Source organism: Papilio xuthus, unplaced genomic scaffold (assembly GCF_000836235.2).
Source record: "Papilio xuthus unplaced genomic scaffold, Pxut_1.1 DF825355.1, whole genome shotgun sequence".
Taxonomy (NCBI): Eukaryota; Metazoa; Arthropoda; class Insecta; order Lepidoptera; family Papilionidae; genus Papilio; species Papilio xuthus.
In genome coordinates, this window is record NW_013533294.1 from 772,741 (window position 1) to 788,569 (window position 15,829).

The 15,829-nt window shown below is 37.1% G+C and overlaps 1 protein-coding gene across 2 annotated transcripts in view; it reads left to right on the forward strand.

Moving 5' to 3' along the window:
• The first annotated feature begins 646 nt into the window (after positions 1-646).
• The window catches only part of LOC106126001 (uncharacterized), a 38,507-nt gene continuing 23,324 nt past the window's right edge, over positions 647-15,829 (forward strand). For both annotated transcript variants that reach the window (XM_013323423.1, XM_013323425.1), the window contains exons 1-19: positions 647-1,138; positions 3,661-3,774; positions 4,455-4,584; positions 4,827-4,906; positions 5,037-5,138; positions 5,384-5,466; positions 6,163-6,245; positions 6,901-7,033; positions 7,558-7,694; positions 8,432-8,551; positions 8,719-8,833; positions 9,615-9,681; positions 11,124-11,256; positions 11,860-11,944; positions 12,451-12,544; positions 12,925-12,992; positions 13,641-13,711; positions 14,282-14,528; positions 15,103-15,223. In XM_013323423.1, coding sequence (XP_013178877.1) covers positions 842-1,138; positions 3,661-3,774; positions 4,455-4,584; positions 4,827-4,906; positions 5,037-5,138; positions 5,384-5,466; positions 6,163-6,245; positions 6,901-7,033; positions 7,558-7,694; positions 8,432-8,551; positions 8,719-8,833; positions 9,615-9,681; positions 11,124-11,256; positions 11,860-11,944; positions 12,451-12,544; positions 12,925-12,992; positions 13,641-13,711; positions 14,282-14,528; positions 15,103-15,223 — 2,280 coding nt within the window. In that variant the 5' untranslated portion in view covers positions 647-841. The remainder of the gene's footprint in view (positions 1,139-3,660; positions 3,775-4,454; positions 4,585-4,826; positions 4,907-5,036; positions 5,139-5,383; positions 5,467-6,162; positions 6,246-6,900; positions 7,034-7,557; positions 7,695-8,431; positions 8,552-8,718; positions 8,834-9,614; positions 9,682-11,123; positions 11,257-11,859; positions 11,945-12,450; positions 12,545-12,924; positions 12,993-13,640; positions 13,712-14,281; positions 14,529-15,102; positions 15,224-15,829) is intronic.

Here is a 15,829-nt window from a genome sequence, read left to right on the forward strand (position 1 = left end):
GACAAATTGACTAGAAACTTTTTTTAATGTTAATGTTGCATACGTTCAGAAATAATTTTGATAAATGTTTTAAAATAATTTGCGTCACAAAGTATAATTTTAACAATATTCCTTTTTGTGAAAATCCATAATTTATAGAGATTAATAGAGAGAGAGAGAGCATTTATAGAGATTAAAAGAGATGCATTGTCCTCAAAATGTACTATTTCATGGTTACCATATGGGAAGAACACATTCATTCAACAGTAATAGAGTTACAGGTTACACGTCCTAAATCAATAACTCTCTTGGGATAATTTTCGTTCATCAATCTTTACAAAAAATTGCACATAGAACCATAAATTAATTAGAATAGTTATAATAAGCAAGTTTGTGCAAATTAAAGCGCAATCCCATATACAACATACATTTTGTATCACACTAAATGGTTTTCAATGAATAAAAATTGACTAATCGAAGAGTTAACGTATAATTAATGGTGTTAATGTAACTTTATTGATTTGGTGCATCTTTTTAAAGCATTTCCAGCTGCCCTTCGATGAAATAAATGGTTTTATCCCGTGCAAAATGCAATTTTCAAGACATTACAAGTGAAATGTGACAGTAATGTTGCCATATACAATCAGACACATTATCCTATCCACTCGCGGCTGGTCACAAATACCTAAAAATATCGTCGCCATATTGGTATTGTCAAAAAGTTCGCGATCCATCGGTATTTAGGAAAAAATGATTTTTCGTTTTTCTACGACCGAATCGCCTGTGTTCTTGTGATCAGACGTTATCTAACGTGTTTTTAGATGTTTCGTTTATCGGATCCGGTGCTCGATTTGGTTCGTAAATGATGTTTTCTATGGAGCAACGTTCAGGGCGCAGTAGGTCCGGGACATCGGAGGATTCTGAGATGAACGTTGGCGGTGAAGTGGTCAGGGAAGGTGTGCCATCGGATGAGGTGTATTCAGCAGTGGCGGCGGTCTCCGACGAGATCGGGGACATATTAAAGGATGAATTGGGTGACGCCGATCGGGCGGACAGGATCGGTGCTGAATTGGCAGACTTGAGTGCTGAGCTCGGTCTACTGGCCGGTTTAGCTGACGGAGAACCACAGCAGGACTTCCCATCGCTCTTCGAAATTGCTGTTAGTATTCTCTTTGTTCAATAATGTCGGAAAATATGCGTAGTACGAAAGTTATTGATCCTGAAAATTTGTTTCATCTATGATGTTCAATAACAAATATCATGTCTTTTATTCGATCGATAGTCATGAAATAAGTCTTTTGTTCTACATAATGTATTACTATGATTATTTTAAAGTATTAGAATTAAACATTGTTTCCAATATGAAAATCTTGATTATTTAGGCTGTGAAAAAATATGTCGCGATGTATTGATTTTTGTATCTTGTACGATTTTCTCATTACCTTTATATCAATATGCAATCTAGTGGGACCTAGTTTGATATGAAAGTACATATTATGTCTACATCTGAATAAATGCATTCTTCAACCTTGACATTTTATATTACACTTTGCTTACAAAATGACCTTTTAAAAATTTTTCATAAATTGATTTTAATGATTAATATAGAATGTTGAAATAAAGCTAATATAGTTAAAGTTTCATCTTAATTAAACATACTAATACTATTAAATTGAATGAAAAGTTGTTATAATTTCTTAATTTTTTTATCTATATAAATTTTATAAAGAGGAAATATTTGATTCATCATCATCCAATATGTCCCCACTGAAGGGTTCGGAGCTTACCCTAAGTTAGAGGTGTGACTAGGCCATAGTCCACCACGCCCAGTGTTGAAGAAGTCAACCAATCCTTGGTTGACTTCACACATTTCTTTGAATTTTGATTTGAACCTGCAGATTACAAGTCAAGTGCTGAGACCTATGAGTGACTGACTCTCTTGAAAGATTCGATTGCATTGGCTCTGAAATTATTGAACTGATTTGAATATTTCTTTTACTGTTGGGAAGCTACACTATTTTATCTAATCTTAAATACAATATGTCTTAATAATCTATACATGTTAATTTTGTATACACAATTTTTACGTATTTCTGTTTCTGATTGTCTATGTGCAACTCTGTGTTTCTTCATTGTAATCTCTGGTATGGAACGATTTTGATGGGACTTTAATCAGAAGGTAACTGATGTACACGGGAAGTTTTTGTTACATTCTGATGTAGTCACAGGTGGCCGTTAGTAAATTGTATATGTTATAGATGGTTTCCGAACAAGGTTACCGAGGTTACAACTCTACAACTGTGTTGGATGCATGCACAAAGATAAATAATGTCTTAATGTAATGTCAAACTTAAGTTAACATGAACAGTAATGTCAGAAGCAGTAATGTCAAACTTAGGTTCTGTAAACTGCGGCTATTACAATGTTTCACTTCTTTATTTATTTTTTGATATAAAATGAAGTGCTATTGTAAACTAAGATTAGTTTTTCTTATATATTTATGTTACAATCAGAATTATTTTGGAATTTACAATTTTAATGCTAATAATTTTAATATTTGCTGTTTAGTCTATTGTTTAGTCTTTGAATTGAAACAGTAATGAATGCGAATGTTTATATCACTCTTACCCAAAGTGGGCGATAAGGCCCCCTTGTGCTGAAGGTCTTAAGTTGCGGGTTATAGTAAAAGTTTCGTTTAGAATTCTCCGTTAATATACATATATAGGTCACAATAATTAATTAATTTAATTTGAAGTTATAAACACAAAAAATATATAATTCTCAAAGTGACTTAGACTTAGACTTAGTAGACTAAATAAGTTTGGGGACCACTGGTTTAGATGGATGGATGTATGTTAGAAGATATCTCCAAAATGCATGGAACTTGCTGAAATTTGTCATACATATAGAACATAGCCTAGAAGCAAACATAGGCTACTTGTTAAGATTTTTTCTTTAATTTCCCGCTGATGGAGTTATGAGTGAGACCTAGTATGATATTAAGCAATCTTTAAATCAATCTTAAGATATATTATTAGGTTTTATTTAAATTTCATATTGCAACAGAATATCGCCAGTTTAATAAATACAAGTTTTCAACATTCTTAAATAAAAAAAACTCGATGAAAAGAAATGAAATAAACATTTTTGCAATAATTTGCAATCAACAAGTGATATTTCTGTTATTATATGTTGATAAAACATAATTATATCTGCTTTACACAATTCAGTGAGATTATTTATGTAACTACTATTATAAACAAGCTATCGCCCGCGACTCCGACCGCGCGGAGTTAAAACTTAGTAGCTTATGTGTTCTTCCAGACTATGTTTTATGCCAAATTTCACTGTGATTCATGCAGTCATTCAGGAGATACCTTCATGCATTCTATATATAAAAAAGAAAGTCATGTTAGTTACACTATTTATAACTCAAGAACGGCTTTACCGATATGCCTGAAAATTGGTGAGGAGGTAGCTTAGAGCCAGGAGACGGTCATAGGATACTATTTATTGTTGCTTGCTATAAGTTGCTTTTATTTAAATTACTAATATTATAAATGTTAATGTTAAGATGGATGTGTTGTAGATGGATGGATGGGTGGGCTACACTAATTAAGTTTTTTATATTTATAATATTAGTAAGATTAGAATTATATTGAACAATTATTGATCTTCCAGATGGGTCACCGCAGCTCGGCCAGTGGTTCATCATCATCGTCATGGTCGGGGCGGCGAGGTGCCGGCAGGTCTAGGGCACCTCCGCGTCGCAGGCCCATTGCTAAGGGCAAGGAGGTACATTCCTCCCTTATTGAATTTATATACAGGTATAATGACAACGAGTGTAGAAGTCGAGATTTCAGCAAGATTATATTGTTTCATATGTATACTAGCGGACCCGACAGACGTTGTCCTGTCTACACGTCTTTAGTTTGAATAAATTAATATGAAGTTAATATTTGATGAAAATTGTGAATCTAAACCATTCCCAGATCCCCTTGAATACACAGAAAAAATTTCATCAATATCGCTCCAGTCGTTTGAGAGAAGTTCAGTGACATACACACTCACAGAAGAATTATATATATAAAGATTTTGACCGTGTGGATAAGTTTAGCATAGGTTTTAAACACTTTATTACTTTGCACAAATGCTTACACAATGCAATACCAAGACCACACAGAACACACCACAAGTGCAAAGCTATTCAAACTCCAGTCTGATGAGTATGTTCCAGAGGACTAATTTTAGTTCGCTGTTCCCTGCCAAACCTTTTTCTTATAAGGAAAGGATGGGAAGTGGATGGATGAGGGGATGCACATGTAGGGATTTTTTTCTGTACATTCTCCTCTGTTGATTAAAGGTAGGCAACGCATATGCAATTGCCAATGTCTATTTAGGATTTAACGCCTATTTAGGCGTATTAAGGTTGTTCATTTGCCATTTATGATTTAAAAAAAAAATGGTGTATGCAGGCATCACGTCTTCGTAGCGCAGTGGCTCGCCGTTCGACTTTTCGTAGTCGGCGTGGCCCGCCTTCGGACGCCTCTGATGTGGGCGCTGACTCCGACTCTGATGATCAATGGACCGAGATGGAAGACGCATGTGAGTGTAATTGATCGTATATAATAACTAGCTGTCGCCCGTGACTCTGTACGCATGGAATTAAAAAGAATCTTGTAGCCTATGTGTTTTTCCAGACTATTTTCTACATCTATACCAAATTTCATTGTGATCCGTTCTGACATTTTGGAGATATCTTCCAACAAACATCTAAACATTCGCATTTATAATATTAGTACGATAACTAAGTCGCGTGCAACTAATTAATGTAAGATATCTTTTAGCTGGTCTATCGGATACATCGTCAGGCAAGGAGGCAGCTGTTGTTGCGGAGGTGGATACCAACGATTACCCAAAGGAACCGGTCAGTTTGTAAATTAACTGTTTGATTGCTATTTAAAAAATTACAAGAGTCAATGCAAATGTTAAAATTATGACAATTTAATTTAGAAGTTAATATTTTTGATATTTTACATGTAAGATGTTTCTTCCAGGCGGAAGCTCCAGCTTTGGGGCAGTTCCTCTTGCCCCTGCTGAGTAGTGGCCCAGCTCCGGAGCCGGAACACTTTCTCATCAGGCATGAAGACATTCTGCAGGTATGTATCATATGGTACAACAAAAAGACATCCAAGAATTGATTTACCTGTCACAATTCTCATCTCAGGTCACTATAGGTCTCCACTGAGGGTCTGCACCTCCCCTAAGTGAGAGTATGTGATAGTGAATGCTGGTCCAGTGCAAGACTTGACACATATGTTTGACTTTGTCAGATATGTGCAGCATCACGATGTTTTCCTTCACCTTAAGAACGTCAGATGTATGCCGATACTTATCTTTACAGCTGCTAGCCTCAGCGGAAGAGACTGTAAGGGATGATCAACCCCTAGATGATGATGAAGAGGTCATGGACTCACAACCTGACATGTAAGTATAGATTTATATCAAAGTTACATCTGTGAGGTATTGGGTGTCCAGTAATCAGGTAAAAATAACTTAACTATATGTTCAGACTATGTTCTATATGTATGACAAATTTCATCTTCATCCATGTAGACGTTCTGGAGATACCTTCTAACAGACATCTAAACATTCCCATTTATTTAGTTTTTACAAAAAAAAATGAATAAATAGTATCCTATGTCCGTCTCCTGGCTCTAAGCTACCTCCTCACTAATTTTCAGGCATATCGGTAAAGCCGTTCTTGAGTTATAAATAGTGTAACTAACACCACTTTCTTTTATATATATAGATATATATATATATAGATTAAAATTTCACTATTGTTTTAAAAACAATAAATAGACGATGCTATTTCATACATTAGAGCCTCAGTCAGTTGGGTTTCTTGTTTTCCCTTTTTTTAGGGTTCCATACCTTGAAAGGAAACAACAGAACTTATAGGATCGCTTTGTTGTCTGTCCGTCTGTGAAGACCCTTTTTTAAATTTAATTATTACTAATATAAATACGAATGTTTAGATGTATGTTAGAAGATATCTCCAGAACAACTCAACAGATCTTGATGAAATTTGTCATACATATAGAACATAGTCTGGAAGAACACAAAATATATATTTTCGTACAGATTTAAATTAATGGAAACTCATGTTTCTTTTCGCAGGCTGTCAAGCAGTGATATGTTCATCTTTGAAGAGCCTCCTGTCACACCGGAGGAGGAAGCAGCGTTGCTTCATTATGTCTGCGGTAGTAATCCAATTATAAACTATTCCTAATAGTACCTGTTTGATATTTAGCTGGTTTTAGTTAAGGAATATAAAAAATTGACATTATGGATTGCACCCCCTACTAATCTTTGGGGGTTGGGATATGATTTTTTTTTAAATTTAAATATATTGTACCACATCTGCAAGTAATTCAATATCATCATCAGCTCTACGTCCCCACCGAGGGGCTCGGAGACTACCCTAAGTTATGTGACTAGGTCATAGTCAACCACACTGGCCAAGTGCGGGTTGACTTCACACATATCTTTGAATTTCTTGTCAGATATGTGCAGCATCACGATGTTTTCCTTCACCGTAACAACATAGGATAAATGTACATATGTAAATCGGAAATCGAAAAACACATCGGTACATGGCCGGATGCGAACCCAGGACCCGCTGATTGCAAGTCAAGTGCTAGGCCACTTGCAATCTGCAGGTCCTGGGTTTAAGTAGTAATTCAATAACTATTTGTTAAAATTTCGTGACTACCCACATTTTGTCAACAAAACCACCAACCCGCACTTGGTCAGCGTGGTTGACTATGGCCTAATCACCCTTAACTTAGGGTAGGCTCTGAACCCCTCAGTGGGGATGTATACTGAGCTGATGATGAGTTTTTTATTTATTTACAGAAGCGGAGCGTGTGAGTGAAGGTAGACAGGAGGATGTTGGCAAGTTCAAAGCTCTTGAGGAGTGGCTGCTCGGTGTGTTCAGATCCTGGTGTGAGATCAGCGCTCTTATGTATACTCTCATCGGAACGGAGATGTAAGTTAACTTTTTATGTGTTCATCCAGACTATGTTCTCTATGTATACCCAAAATTCACCAAGATCCATGCAGCAGTTCTGGAGATATTTTCTAACATCCATCTGTCCATCCAACTAAATGCGAAGGTTTTAGGGGGTCCGTGTTGTAGTTGAGGGGTCTGTGTTTAATTGAAAAGCCGGAAACATAATTTAAGTCTTCTTACCCTTCTCACTTTTTTCTTATAATGAAAGAATGGGAAAGAGAAGTGGATTGTACAAAGTAGGGGATGTATAGGAAGGGGAAATATTTTTTTCTGTGCTAATATTGCAACGCAATCTGCAATTTTAGATGTCTATGGGCACCAATAACTTGGCTATTTAGTTTGATTCTTTGAATATATAAAAAATTTGGTGTTGATTTTATATCTTTGGGGGTCCGTGTTGTATTTTGGGGGTCCGTGTTTTTTTTTTTTGAAAGTGTCTGTTCTTTTAGTGTTTTAGTGCTGTTTTTTTTTATTTATTTAATATTTATCTTTGTGTCCAGGAGTGTGGAGACAGCACGTTCTGAATGGTCGTATCGTGCGATGTTCGGGTGTCATTGTCGGCAGTGCCTATGTTTGGCTCACAACGCGGCCGCACTGCATTGCTTCCTGCGCGGTCTTGTCTGGTCCTTGGCTCATAGTTAGTGATATTGTTTAAACTCACGCATGTTTGCAAGAGGGGTGGGCAGAGATCAAAGACTTCTGTTTGTGGGAGACGGTACTTTGTCAGATATGTGCAGCATCACGATGTTTTCCTTCACCGTAACAACATAGGATAAATGTACATATGTAAATGTAACACATACATACATCACGGGATTACAACACAGGAGCATGCCAAATTGTAGGTAGAGAACTAGGGAAGAAAAGGGACATATACTATGGATAAATGTCCCGTCTCCTGTCTATTTAATGCACTTTTCTTAGACTATTTTAGCGAAAGTGCTTGTACGTTTCACACCTTATATTAAGAACTAGCAATCGTCCGCGACTCTCCGCGTGAAATTAAAAAAAAATAGTATATGTGTTCAGACTATGTTCTATATGTATGTAAAATTTCATCAAGTACTGTACAGCTGTTCTGGAGATATCTTCTAACATACATCTAAACATTCGCATTTATAATATTATTATTAGTTGTCGCCTGCGATTTTGTTCGTGTGGAAATAAAAATAACTTAATTAATAGTATATATGTTCTTCCAGACTGTATTCTACTATGACAAATTTCATCAAGATCGATGCAACCGTTGTGGAGATAATTTCATACATCCATACATCAAAATTTTTAACATTTATAATATTAGTAAAATATATATTTATTGTTTTTTTTTATGTTGTTTTTTATGTTGTTTTTAAATGAGATATTTATGTCCAGGTGGTAATACATTTGCTGCAACGGGAATAATGCGCGCGCTGCGACTGCGCGCCGGCACACCCAGTCCACCAGCTGAGTGGGATATTGCTCGTCTGCAGAGGCTGCACTTTGGTGATGATGGTATGTATACATTCAAACATATATATATATTTTTATATCTATGTAATCATCATCATCAGCTCACTATTTGTCCCCACTGAGGTGCTCGGAGCCTACCCTAAATTAGGGGGGATAGTTACAGTTTCTAAACATTATATATAATATAATGGTTTTTTTTTAATTTCCAGGTGCGGCCGTGGTTCAAGAACAGCTGAGCCGTCTATGTGAGCAGAGTGACTTTATGCAGAACATCGTGCACAAAGTCTGTCTCTGTCGACAGTATGAGAGACCATTTGAAAAAGAGTGAGTAGAAAGAGATGACTATAGTGTTAAAGTACTATGTCTAATTTAAAGATGTTGTCGTCCCGGAGGCCTAAATACTATAGGACTACCTCTTTCCCTTCCCACCCATTTTCTTATAAGGAAAGGATGGGAAGTGGAAGTTGACTTTCCGCATGAGAGGATGCATGGAAAGGGAAAATATTTTCATTCTGTGCATCCTCTCATCCGTCGATTAAAGGTAGACAACGCATATGCAATTGCGTATGTCTATGGGCAACGGTCACTTCGCTATTTCAGTGGTTTCAGGTGACCGCTCGCTCGTTTGCCACCTAATGATATAAAAAAAAAGTTTGAGTTTGTTAATCTTACTAATATTTTAAATGTGATTGTGTGGATAGAGTCGCGGGCGAGAGCTAGTATTTAATTATATAATAAGCCTTAGGTTTACAATTTTTTTTCTCTCGTAATTCCTACGAAATTGTTACTTTACTGTTACCCCAAGGATTCACCTGGATGACAGCGAAAGCGTGCCCGTGGCCCCGTCCCGATGCGTTGGAGGAACAGAGAGGTTTAGTGGGTATGCCTCCGCTATGGAGGAGAATCCCACATAACTACCGCGTCCCCCCACTCCGGGGTGCGGAGTATGCATAAAGCATTCCTCTCTGGAAAAAAAGGGTTCACCTGGACCACAAAGGTCAACCTGAACTATAGTTGTATATTTGGACGACATTGGAAAGCACTGATTTAGATAGAAATCTACAATAAGAGAGAATTTAAGATGTTTATGTATTTTTTCTTACAGATTTGCTGTTGAAAGATTCTGCAAATTGTTGGAAAACTTCAAAGCCGCTTCGACCATCACTTTCAAGGTATACAAGATTATATAAGCTTTATTTTTCCACTATTTTACATTATTATCATCATCAGCTCAGTATACATCCCCACTGAGGAACTCGGAGCCTACCCTAAGTTATGTGACTAGGTCATAGTCAACCACGCTGACCAACTGCGGGTTGACTTCACACATATCTTTGACTCTCTCAGATATGTGCAGCATCACGATGTTTTACTTCGCCGTAAGAACGTCGGATAAATGTACATTTGTAAATCGGAAATGGGAAAACACATTGGTACATGGCGGGATTCGAACCCAGGACCTGCAGATTGCAAGTCAAGTGCTTGACCACTGAGCCACCGACGCTCTTTTACATATTATTGTCTTTTTTTCCTTTTTATTTTGCAACAATTTAGATATATGCATAATATTTGAAACAGAATACAGTCCAATCTGGATATGTTAGAGTCCGAAGGAGTGAGATGTTTTTCTCGCTTATAGAGGTTTCTCTCTTACCAAAGTTTCTCATTTATAGAGGTCGTAGTACCTGACAATGTCTAGCTAATAGAGGTTTCTATTTTAGGGTTCCGTAACTCGAAAGGAAAAAACGGTACTTCGTTGTCCATCCGTCTGTCTGTCAGGACCCTTTTTTAATTTAATTAGTACTAATTTTACTTCTTAAAAGTTTCTCGCTTATAGAGGTCCTTTGGGACTAGAACAATAACTCACTTATGAAGGATTCTCTCTTACCAAAGTTTCTCATTTATGGAGGTCCTAGTACCTGACAATAACTAGATAATAGTGGTATCACTTCGTTGTCCATCCGTCTGTCTGTCAGGACCCTTTTTTAATTTAATTATTACTAATTTTACTTCTTAAACGTTTCTCGCTTATAGAGGTCCTTTGGGACTAGAACAATAACTCACTTATGAAGGATTCTCTCTTACCAAAGTTTCTCATTTATGGAGGTCCTAGTACCTGACAATAACTAGATAATAGTGGTATCACTTCGTTGTCCATCCGTCTGTCTGTCAGGACCCTTTTTTAATTTAATTATTACTAATTTTACTTCTTAAAAGTTTCTCGCTTATAGAAGTCGTTTGGGACTAGAACAATGACTCTTGCTTATAGAGGTTTCTCTTTTACCAGTGTTTCTCTTAACTGAAGGTCGTTTAGGACCGGACAATGACACACACAATGTTTTTCTCTTGACCGAATTACGCGCTTGTTTTCTTCGGGAACGAATATTGACTCACTTAAGAGGTTTCTCTTTTACCAGAGTTTTTCACTTCTGAAGCTCCTTTGGGATCTGGTAATAACTGTCGTTTATAAAGGTTTCTCGCTTACCGAGTTTCTCTCTTACCAGAGTTTCTCACTTATGGAGGTCCTTTGGGATCTGATAATAACTCTCGCTTATAGAGGTTTCTCTCTAAACTTAGTTTCTCGCTTATCCTTATACTATATACTTTGTTCCAGGTGGAGATATCAGGTGATGAGGAGTGGATAGAGCGAGCCAGGCGTCGCCTCGCGCGCTTCCTCGCACCGCAGCAGCGCGCCAGCACCAGCGCACGACTCAGAGACATGGCCGCCAGGACCATGCCTGAAGACTGTGAGTACACCTAAGTGTACTTATCGTGGGTTTCTAAGACTAAAATCCCCGTCTAAAACATATTGTTAAAGATAATGACAGGGTATGAAATTTTTGTATATTTTTTGGTCTCAGAATGCAATTGTTAGTTATTTAATTGGACAATAGATGTATTTAATTCAGAAAATATAGTAAGTCAAGTGTTTTAACCTTTTGAATGCCGGTGAAGGATATTATGGATGACAAAGTGTCAAGCGGTCACCTGAAATCGCTGAAATAGCGAAGTGACCGTTGCCCATAGACATACACAATTGCATATGCGTTGTCTACCTTTAATCCACGGAGGAGAGGATGCACTGAATGAAAATATTTTCCCTTTCCATGCATCCTCTCATCCGGAATGTCAACTTCCACTTCACATCCTTTCCTTATAAGAAAAATGGTGGGAAGGGAAAGAGGACTAAATTAGGTCTCCGGGACGCACACTCATCAGACTGTAGTTGGAATAGCTTCCACTTGAAGCCTGTCTTCTGTGTGGTCGTGGTATTTCACCGGACGAGGACAATTCTTGTGAAGATATTAAAGTGGGCTCTACCACTGTTAATATGTGTATATTTGTTCCAGTGACCGGATGGGAGGGATACCGACATTGGTGTGATTGTCTTAATCCACGGACACTCGGCGCTCAGCAGAGACGACAATTATTAAGGTAAATTTATTTTTTATATACATAAACAGATAAATTATAATATATCCGAAAAAAATTAAACAAAAAGCAAATTAAAATATGATAATTGGACAAAATAACAATGACTAAATATCAAAACTTAATATAAATAAGATTGTTATATTAGTAGTCTATTTGTTGAATAATAACTATTAATTCATCATCATCAGCTCCCGTCATCATCATACGTCCCCGCTGAGGGTCTCTGCACCTCCCCTAAGTGATAGTATGTGATAGTGAATGCCGGTCCAGTGCAAGACTTGACACATATGTTTGAGTTTGTCAGATATGTGCAGCATCACAATGTTTTCCTTCACCGTAACAACATAGGATAGATGTACATATGTAAATGTAACACATTCATACATCACGGGATTCGAACCCAGGATCTGCAGACTACAAGTCGACTGATTAATTATTTTAAATTATTCATAAAACGACTGTTTATAGTTCATTTCAAATTTGTTGATGTGTTTTGTTGTTTACAGCGACCTATACTATAGGATGTCGTTCCTGGGTATGATGCAGGCGGTCAACGAGTTTAACAGCAGCCATCTGCAAGCTGATGATGTGGAGAATAAGGTAAAGTGGAATGTGGATAACTGAAAACCTCAAACAAGATAAATATTAAAATTTGAATGCTTGTTTATCTAGATTCTAGTTTCTGGATTATTTTATAAAGAATACACATTTTTTGTCTAGATTTTTTTATGTATAGAAGCGTTTTTTATTGGATAATAGATGGTTTTAAGGATCCGTACTTCGAAAAAAAAACGGAACCCTTATAGGATCACTTTGTTGTCCGTCCGTCTGTCTGTTAAGTTCCTTTTTTATTAATAGATAACCAATAGGTGTTTCTTAAGTCGTCTGTATATTTTTATTCAATTTTTTTTTATTTTTTGTTATTTGATTCGTATTGGATAGTGTTATTTTTTTTTACAATAATAATATTGTAATTGCAGTTAGCAAGTGATGGAGAACCTGAGTCTTCAGGCAGGGAGCTGCAGCAAGGAGACGGCACTGGAGCAAAGTAAACTTCTACATATAACTAGTTGTGATCCGTGACTTCGTACGCGCGGAATTAAAACAAATTTAATAGTCTATGTGTTCTTCCAGACTATGTTCTATATGTATACCAAATTTCATCAAGATCTGTTGAGTTGTCTTTCCCAAAGTGGGCGATAACGCCCCCTTGTGGGCGCTGCAGGTCTCAAGGGTAAGAGACCCAGAAAGAAAATGGGAGTGTTGTGTATAGGCTTGCGGGGTGATTTGTAATTTTATTTAGCTAGGAGGCCTCTTAGACAACAACTGCATGAGCTCTCGACTCTCAACAACTTGTGAATATCAACTAATATGTCTTAAAAGATTGCTTAAACTCTAATATGGGAGCGCTAAATATTTATTCTCAAAGTGGGCAGTACACAAAATAAGTTTTGGAACCACTGATCTAAACTTTAGTTTTTATAATATTAGTAAGACATCTAAAAGGTTGAAAGAAAATTAATCCATAGAAATAAATACACGTGATATTTTCAGTTAATCCCGTGATTTTTCGTGATTTTTTGTGATTAATACACAATTCTCTCGTAATTGTTAGTCTTTTATAGTGTAAATTATATATGATATGTACACTAAGGGTGTTCCTTAGTGAGTAATTAATATTAAGTAATGTATTTAGGCCACCGGACAGCCAACCAGCATCCCTCGAGAAGACAGGCAACCTGACAGATTCAAACGAAACTATAGATTGTAAGTTGTTTTATAGACTAGCTGTTGCCCGCGATTCCGTCCGCACGGATGTAAAAAAAAAAGCTTTATAAGTAGTCTATGTGTTCTTCCAGACTATGTTCTATATGTATGACAAATTTCATCAAGATCCGTTGAGTTGTTCCGGAGATATCTTCTAACATACATCTTAACATTCACATTTATAATATTAGTAAGATAGCCTTTGCCTGCGACTTTGTCTGCCGTTGAGTTGTTCCGGAGATATCTTCTAACATACATCTTAACATTCACATTTATAATATTAGTAAGATAGCCTTTGCCTGCGACTTTGTCTGCGTTAAATAAAAAAAAACCTTAATAATTAATCTTTGTTCCTACAGATTATGTTCTATATGTATGACAAATTTCATCAAGATCCGTTGAGTTGTTCCGGAGATATCTTCTAACATACATCTAAACATTCGCATTTATAATATTATAGTAAGATGAAAGAAATCTCCAATAAGTAATATTAGAAAATAATTTTATCAAATTTTTGAAATGAAAACTCATGACGTAATTGAATTTAACAATATTATTTTGTTTGAACAGTGTCAGATTTCCAGTCAGTGTCGACATCGGGGTCGGACAGGTCGGGCAGGTCGGGCAGGTCGGGCTCCGGGTCCGGGTCCGGGTCCCGGTCGGGCTCCGCCTCGGGGTCGGGCTCCGGGTCCGGCGGCGGCAGCGGGCTGTGCGGCGCGGTGCGGCGTCTCGTGCGCTCCATCGCCGGCATCGAGCGACTCATGGACAGAGTGCTCCGCCACTGCGCCGAGTGTCCCCCGCCCGCACACCAGCACAGGTATACATACACACACACGCGCACATAGATATACAGACACACACATACATTTTATTTTTATATCATAAGATGGCAAACGAGCGAGCGGTCACCTGAAATCACTGAAATAGTGAAGTGACCGTTGCCCATAGACATACGCAATTGCATATCGACGGAGGAGAGGATGCACAGAGAGAAAATATTTTCCCTTTCCATGCATCCTCTCATCCGGAAAGTCCACTTCCGCTTCACATTCTTTCCTGATAAGAAAAAGGGTGGGAAGGGAAAGATGACTAAATTAGGTCTCCGGGACGCACACTCATCAGACGAAACGCGGAATTGCTTCCACTTGAGGCGTGTCTTTGTAGAATTAAAAAAAGAATTCGCCAATAAGAATGAATGTTGTTTGTATTGGATGTATGAGGTTTTTTTTTGTTTTTTATGAAACAAATATCTCTGTATACATATAGTCGTCCCTGTCATTATCTTTGACAAAACAGAAATAGAAATATATTTTATAAAGGATTTTAATCTTAGAAACCCACTTTAAGTTTACAATTGTAGACTATTTAATGAATATTCTGTGATATTACAGGAAGCGTGTGGACCTCGGCTTGTCAGAAGTGGACAGGAAGCTGATGTCGATGTACCGTCGTCTGCCAGAAGTACATCGCAGGCAGCTGCAGGTCTACCGCAGGCAGAAGAAACTATCCACGGTACTCTCTCATCTCTGTCGTGTAACAAAATATCAGTCACACCGTTTGTGTGAAAAAAAAACTTGGTACTCTGTGTTCTTCCAGACTATGTTTCAGTTGTTCTGGAGATATCTTCTAACATACATCTAAACATTCGCATTTATAATATTAGTAAGATTAAGTCGTTTTTAGGGTTCCGTACCTCATAGGAAAAAACGGAACCCTTATTTTACTTTGTTATCCGTCTGTCTGTGAAGACCCTTTTTCTAAAAAGCACATGAAGATATGAAGCTGGAATTTATTTATCTTTTACGCCATTTTCTATGCATTAATATGTTTAACAAATATTCTGACAAAACTAATATAGAATTAACATATTCTTGTCTTACTAATATTATAAATGTGAATGTTTAGATGTTAGAAGATATCTCCGGAACAACTCAACAGATCTTGATGAAATTTGTCATACATATAGAACATACTCTGGAAGAACACATAGACTTAAGTTTTTTTAATTCCGCACGGACAAAGTCACAGGCGACAGCTAGTACCTGATAAGTTTCAAAAAGTTTTTTTTCTCCCGAAAATCGTCCATAAGTAGATTAGCTACTTATGACATTACTTCTC